The sequence below is a fragment of the Eutrema salsugineum genome, unplaced genomic scaffold (assembly GCF_000478725.1).
Source record: "Eutrema salsugineum unplaced genomic scaffold, Eutsalg1_0 scaffold_10, whole genome shotgun sequence".
Classification (NCBI taxonomy): Eukaryota; Viridiplantae; Streptophyta; class Magnoliopsida; order Brassicales; family Brassicaceae; genus Eutrema; species Eutrema salsugineum.
In genome coordinates, this window is record NW_006256908.1 from 5,152,119 (window position 1) to 5,159,328 (window position 7,210).

Below are 7,210 nucleotides of genomic sequence, written 5' to 3' on the forward strand. Positions count from 1 at the left end.
TCATAAGTTAAACCAATTGTGCAGAGTACACTTTCAACAAATACTAATTTTGAAATTTTAAAAAAGAAAAGAAGAATAGGTTTAGTTATGAAATATATAAATAGAAAAACTAGAATGGAAAGCAAAATATTGTTTCAAGGGTTTGAATAATGAAACTTCAAAGATCCATCTCTCATGTCCCTCCGGTTTTCTATTTGACCCACCCGGTTTACAGTCTAGACTACGGTTTAGGTAACTTTGTTTTTAGCCAGATCTATTTTTTTTTTTAATCAATTTATATACAAACTGTAGAAACAAAAAAAAACTCCCCATTGCTCCCCCCTAGCGTTTTCTTCTTCGTCGATTTTCTTCTTCGTCGATTTTCTTCTTCGTCGATTTTCTTCTTCAACTCACATTCCGGCGTCTCTCAGTCGATCGACCGTGCCTTCAGGTACGCTATCTCTTCCCTGATTTGTTTCTGCGCATTGCGTTCTTCATTTTTGTCTGTTCTCTGAGCTGTGTCCGTAGATCTAAGCTAGGGTTCTGTTCGAAATTGTGATTAGGTTTTCAACGTTATCGATCGTCGTTTGATCTTTTTTGTACTGTGACTCTGACCTCGTGATCCGTCTAATTGAATCGCATTTCCACAATTAGCTTTCAACTTTTGGATCCAGTTCTGTCAATTTGCGAATTTTGCTTCGGATGCGTTAGCTTAGCTTCGATTTTTGTGTGTGAATCGATTCGATTAGAAAATTCTCCTGCCCGTAATATCTGCAACTGGAGTTTCGATCTTAGGATTTACTACTCGGATTCCTCTTTTAATCGCTTATCTGATATTGTGTGTAATTCGGCACTTCGATGCTGATTCGTGATTGTTGGTTTGATGTCAAAATTTTTCTCTGAGAACTGACTGTTACATTGTTATCGGTCTCTGACTGAAACTCCATATTATATAAATTGTGCTTACATTTATATAATCTGAACCAGCAAAGTGAAAATTAGAAACATGCTTCACTGATATTGAAAGCCATTGGAAACCATGTGACGGTAGTACCCTATGGATCAACAAATTCGTTGTTTGTGCTCCTTGTCAACTTGCATTGCGTAGTGTATGTTTGTTGAAAGTGTTTGATTTATAGACATTTCCTGTGATAGATGCGTTTGTTTTTTGTAAGTGTTTGATTTATCCTGCTTCTGGTGTGGATTGTATCCCATACGTATGTAATATGCATAAGAGTATGAGCCTCCAATATGTTTTGACATATAGCATAGGAGAATTTACATCGATCTCTGCTTCTCCATATCTGTTTTACAGGCTATTTTGCTGTTTGTGTTATTCCACACGGGTGTTTGTATTCAAAAATTTTACATTTTTACTTTAAGTAGCAGGGAAAGTCATTCCGGAAACATGCCAGGACAGAAGATTGAAACGGGTCATGAGGACACTGTCCATGATGTGCAAATGGATTACTACGGGAAGCGAGTAGCAACTGCTTCATCTGACTGCACCATCAAGATAACCGGAGTCAGCAACAACGGTGGATCGCAGCACCTAGCTACATTAACCGGCCACCGTGGTCCTGTCTGGGAGGTAGCGTGGGCCCACCCAAAGTATGGATCAATCCTAGCTTCTTGCTCCTACGATGGTCAAGTCATACTCTGGAAAGAAGGCAACCAAAACCAATGGACTCAAGCTCATGTCTTCACAGACCACAAATCTTCAGTCAACTCCATTGCTTGGGCTCCTCATGAACTCGGACTATCCTTGGCTTGCGGGTCATCCGATGGAAACATCTCGGTTTTCACAGGCCGTGCTGATGGTGGCTGGGACACAGCAAAGATTGACCAAGCGCATTCGGTTGGAGTCACTTCAGTCTCATGGGCACCAGCAACTGCGCCTGGTGCTCTGGTTAGCTCCGGGTCGCTGGATCCGGTTTACAAGCTAGCTTCAGGTGGGTGTGATGACACCGTGAAAGTGTGGAAGCTCACAAACGGGTCGTGGAAGATGGATTGCTATCCGGGTCTTAAGAAACACACTGATTGGGTCCGTGATGTGGCGTGGGCACCGAACTTGGGTCTCCCTAAGTCCACCATAGCTAGTGGTTCGCAAGATGGGAAAGTGATTATTTGGACGGTGGGGAAAGAAGGTGAGCAATGGGAAGGTAAGGTTCTGAAAGACTTTATGACTCCGGTTTGGCGGGTTTCGTGGTCGTTGACCGGTAATTTGTTGGCTGTGTCTGATGGGAACAATAACGTGACGGTGTGGAAAGAGGCTGTTGATGGAGAGTGGCAACAGGTTACTGTTGTGGAGCCATAGGTTTTTGGTGTTTCGCTCTATTTCTGCTCTTCCTTTAACAATTGAATCGAACACTTCTCTTCTTTTTATCTTATAAATTGTTTCTCAGTCTGGGTTGGTGGTCTTTTTGAGGGAATGTGGATGTGGTTTTCTTAAATTGATTCGAAGTATTTGGACATTTTATTTATCTTTCCTAGGACTTTTTTCTTTTCTTTTAAGACGAGATCTCCATGATATATACTATATTTCAAACCTGAATCTTTCACCGATTTTGACGCATGATGAATTTGTTGATCATGTAATAGTCTGTGTTAGTGTTTAATGCATAATGCAGTTGTGCAGTCTTGTGACAAATTGGAAGAGTAAATAACACTTAAGACAAGTTGTCCAATTTCGGCATTGCCTTAGTCAAATATCCAAATAACTAATACGGCCTAGGCCCAGTTGTTTGGGCTTACAGGCCCAGTTACTTCTATGATTCATTTCGATCATCAAAGCACCGTCTCGTATAAAAAAAATATCATTTCCTTTCTACAAAAACTCCCAAAATTGTCTCCTTCAATCTCGTACGCAGTGTGTATCCAACAACTGAACCAACCAGCAAGCTTGATTCGATTTCATACGATGGCGAGCATTAGCAACGAGCCAGAGCGCGAGCATAGAGACGAGGAAGAATCCGGAGCCAACGAGGATGAAGACACCGGTGCTCAGGTTGCTCCGATCGTCAGGCTCGAAGAAGTCGCCGTTACCACCGGTGAAGAAGACGAAGATACCATTCTCGATCTGTATGTATATCGGATCGTTTGATATATAATTATACTGGATCTGATCGTTTCCGTAGTTCCCCAAGCTCTAGGGTTTAGTTTCAATGCGGAGTTTTTGGTTGCGAGATTGTTTTGATTGAGGATTTTTTTGTTTTGCGAAATCTGTAGGAAATCGAAGTTGTATCGGTTCGATAAAGATGGAAGTCAGTGGAAAGAGAGAGGTGCTGGTACTGTTAAGTTCTTAAAGCATAAGGATACTGGGAAGATTCGTCTAGTTATGAGGCAATCGAAAACTCTTAAGATCTGTGCTAATCATCTCGGTACAATTTTTTTCCGTCGCTCTTGATCTACGTTAGTGTAAACTTGTTCCTGGATCTATATTTGTAATATACTCTTTTTCACTCATTTTGGTCATTTTCTGCAGTTACATCGGGCATGACTGTTCAGGAACACGCTGGGAATGACAAGTCTTGCGTATGGCACGCTCGTGATTTCTCCGATGGGGAATTGAAGGATGAGCTTTTTTGCATCCGATTTGCGTCAGTTGAGAGTGAGTGTAAATTTCTGTTGTGTATTTTTGCTCAGCTCAGTTGATTGGATCTCACTGTGTGATTGTTGCTTTGCTTATAGTATAACTGATCTCATTGTGGCATACTTAAGACTTATCATTAGTTCTTGTCAGGAGTATAGAGTGCAGATATTGTAGTTTTAATGGCTTAGATGACTGGAAGGATCTTGAACGTTGTGATATTGCCATATATGACTGCATATTTTGGATGTTCCTGAAGCTTATATTGTTAGAGCTTTGAATTTGTTTGATTTGGTTTCCCCTGTAGATGTAATATGCCGCTCTTACCAATCAGAAATTGTTTAAGTGTATCATTGCTGTTGTTTGATTGAATATAACCTTTCAAAGGTGGGAATCAAACTAGAGGTATTCGGTCATCTGTGTAGATTCAAAAGTTACCTGTTTAGGGTCAAGTGTGTGATCTGCAAAGAGAAAAGCAGTCCACTGCTCTAGTATTGAGCTGTGTAGTTTGGAGACAGTTTCTCTGTATCTTGTTTCATGTGATGTTTTGTCTGTGTTTCTGAAACGCTTTCCGAGCTGTTGATCCTGTTAAAGTCATCGTATAACTGCATAAATAATCAAATCCTTATTTACCTTTATCAGACTGCAAAGCTTTTATGCAAAAGTTCAAGGAAGTTGCTGAATCTGAAGAAGAGAAAGAAGAGAGCAAAGACGCCTCTGATACCGCTGGTCTTCTTGAGAAGTTGACAGTGGAAGAGAAAGTAACCGAGGAGAAAAAGGTGGAGAAACCAGTGGAGAAGGTAGCGTCAGCATCAGCAGAGAAAGCTGTTGAAGAAAAGAAATCTGAGGAGTCTGTGCCCTCAACTTAAGATGCATGCATGGGATACACAAGGCCAAGGTAATCTATAGCCTGATGTGTTTTAAATCCACCGAAGACTTGGCTTTTTTATTTTTAAATTTTTGAAATTGACACATGGTTTTGTCAGTGTCTTGTTCACTTGGTGAGTCGTGATGAGTCTATATGTTTAGTGCCACAAGAGTGTCACAGGTGACATTTGCATATGCGAGATTTTCGAGGGTTGTTTGGGATTTCATTATCTTGGAAAAAAAAATTCCCTTTTGTTTTTTTTTGGAACGAGTGTGTAGTCAGAACAGGCTCCATTTTGATTCTACAGAATGTATGCATTGGATTTCGTGTGTGTATTTTTTTTATAAACAAGTCGTGTTAAATCGCATTAGCGTCTTGCAATTCGTTAAAGCTTTGGTTAAATTTAGTTCTATTGAAGTCGCTCAATATATTGAGATCTAGATGGACTGTTTTGGTAGGACTGAGCAATACGATCAGTTCAGGATGGACAATTGTTACAGGACCGGATCCTAATAACTCTTCCAGTCGTTATTGTGATCCAGGTCGGACCGGACCAATAATGTTTTAAAGGTTAAAACCGGACCAATAATGATCAATTGAAATAAAAAGAAAAAAAGAAAGGTATAATTTACAAGTAATTTGTCCGTAAAATTGTTAATTGGAATGAAGCAACAAAGGCCGTCTTTAAGTTTGGATAAGAAGATTCTTGCATAGACCTATAAAATTGTAAATTGCACCCAAACAAAGACCTATAAACTTGTAAATGAAGTCATGTGGTCTTTTCATGCGTTGTATACTTGTATGTATCACAAGACGATTCAGGTTCGGTCATGTGTCACAGTAGTTGACCGGACCCACCATGGTATTCTTGACTTTGATCGGAATTTTATGGATCCCGAAATTAGGAAGCCATTAATACATGATGCTGATTTTGTCACATGTAGGCCTTTTAAACTCATGGACTATCTTTTCTTCTCCCTCTCTATCTTTTCATAGTGTTCGTGTAAGTTTTTTTTTTTTTTTTGGTAAACGTGTTCGTGTAAGTTAATTTCTGTTTAAAAATATCACTCTTTTTACAAAAAAGAAAACCCACAAAATATCTAGGATTGTCTTTGTAACCTTTTGAGAAAAAAAAAAGATTGTATGTAAGAAAATCGTACGCCTATATATCTATCTATCAAGTCCTCATTCTTCCAACATATATATAACATTTTAACTTGTATTAATCCCAAAACTTACAGAAAGTATAATCTATTTACATCAAACATACCAAAGATTAACAAAAGTATGTTTTAAACTCGTGTGAATTTTTACCATGTTAAAATCATGTTAATTACGATCTACAAAATTTGAACTTCCATATTTACCCATGTGATGAAAGTTATGGTGGGGCAAGGAGATAGAGCGTGTGAATAAAATTGGACGGTGCAAGACTGATTTGTTAGTGTAATTTCAAAGAAAAGACCTTGCAAAAGTTTGTCGTGTGTCATTCTTCATCGAAACACACCGGGACAAAAATTGAAGTTTTGTGGCTGTCAAAACCAGAAGCGAAACTCATCTTAACATCACACCTTTTAAAAGAAAGTTTGCTAAAGTTAGAACAGAATCTAGGATGGTTAAGTGCAATCTATAGTACCTAACTAATTTAGATTGTACTTAACCACCTATAGTGTATATCTGACAAAAAAAAAATCCACTTATGCCTGATCATCTTGTATTATTCACAGCTATTTGTTTATTATTATTGTTTAATACCTTGCACATTATCACAATTGGAAGGGGTATAAGAACATCTCCAATGTATAAGTTCATATTTTTTTTTATTATGGAATAACTCTAAAATGGAGTTGTATTATACTTTAATGTAAGTTTCATTTTTACTCTAAAATGGAGTTATGACAAAAAAAAAATAGAGAAATGCTTTATATATGGAATAACTCCATTTTTTTACTCTAAAATGAAGTGAAATTTAAAGTAAGATTGGAGAGAATCTTGCTTCAAATTCTATTTTGCAGTGAAATTTGCTGGCTATTTGCAATAATTCTTTTGGCTGGCTATTTGTATAGGACATTTCTAGTTTCGGTGGGGTATGAATTATGAAATGAAACCACCTCAATGTAATTTACCAATGAGTAAAAACTTTTTTTTTCAATGAGTAAAAAAACTTATAGGTAGATACTTATGTCTAAAACGAATCCTAACGAGTATTTTTTGTTTTTTGGTGCAACAACGAGTAACCTTATTGTAATAACTTATTTTGTATTGACCTCGAATTTTTTAGTTATTAAGAAATTCAAATCTTCCTGTGAGGTTTATTTATAGGATCCAAGTGTGTTGATTAAGGTATCAAAGTTAGAAACTTCATAGAAACATCATACATAACTTCCAGTACAATACATCAATCAGTGATACGTGTGTTCTTCTTTTTTTGTTTTTTTTCCTGTCTACTTTACTTTTAAAATTTATTAATTTCCTATTCCTTTTTAGTTCTTGGTTTTTTACTCACGCTATCTTACTTTTTCTTCTGTTTTTTTTTTGCCCATTTATTTATTTTTTAATAACTTTTTGTTTTCTTTTTGGGGGTGTAATTATTCCGATCCACTTTACATGCGTGTACTTTGATATTTTTTTAGAAAGATGACACGGATGGACCCCACAAAATGACAAAACACTTAAAGATTTGGTTGTTGAGAGACAGTGTCTGATATATTTATAATATACTTACATTTTCTTAAATTATTCCCAACCGTGTGCATGCATATGTCCTTACGTTT

General features: G+C 37.3%; 2 protein-coding genes across 4 annotated transcripts; both read left to right on the forward strand.

Annotated features, from left to right (window-relative positions):
• Positions 1–276: 276 nt before the first annotated feature.
• On the forward strand, positions 277–2,544 carry LOC18026889 (protein transport protein SEC13 homolog B). 3 transcript variants are annotated; one of them, XM_024148161.1, is made up of 3 exons: positions 277–327; positions 360–430; positions 1,366–2,544. In XM_024148161.1, the coding sequence occupies exon 3, from the start codon at positions 1,388–1,390 to the stop codon at positions 2,294–2,296; it is 909 nt and encodes a 302-aa protein (XP_024003929.1). In that variant the 5' UTR covers positions 277–327; positions 360–430; positions 1,366–1,387; the 3' UTR covers positions 2,297–2,544. The 3 variants fall into 3 exon arrangements, with proteins under 3 accessions (XP_024003929.1, XP_024003931.1, XP_024003930.1); XM_024148163.1 differs by having other exon boundaries at positions 316–327; positions 1,363–2,544; XM_024148162.1 differs by lacking the exon at positions 277–327 and having other exon boundaries at positions 1,369–2,544.
• A 268-nt stretch (positions 2,545–2,812) lies between these two features.
• Positions 2,813–4,803, forward strand: LOC18026890 (ran-binding protein 1 homolog b). Its single transcript, XM_024148461.1, has 4 exons — positions 2,813–3,060; positions 3,208–3,359; positions 3,464–3,589; positions 4,211–4,803. The coding sequence occupies exons 1-4, from the start codon at positions 2,900–2,902 to the stop codon at positions 4,435–4,437; spliced, it is 666 nt and encodes a 221-aa protein (XP_024004229.1). The 5' UTR covers positions 2,813–2,899; the 3' UTR covers positions 4,438–4,803.
• Positions 4,804–7,210: the final 2,407 nt, after the last annotated feature.

Bases quoted from the DNA above. Each gene is read 5' to 3' on its own strand.
- LOC18026889 (XM_024148161.1), top strand. From the start codon at position 1,388: ATGCCAGGACAGAAGATTGAAACGGGTCATGAGGACACTGTCCATGAT.
- LOC18026890 (XM_024148461.1), top strand. From the start codon at position 2,900: ATGGCGAGCATTAGCAACGAGCCAGAGCGCGAGCATAGAGACGAGGAA. The intron at 3,061-3,207 runs GTATGTATATCG...CGAAATCTGTAG, and splicing joins GAAGATACCATTCTCGATCT to GAAATCGAAGTTGTATCGGT. The intron at 3,360-3,463 runs GTACAATTTTTT...CATTTTCTGCAG, and splicing joins GATCTGTGCTAATCATCTCG to TTACATCGGGCATGACTGTT.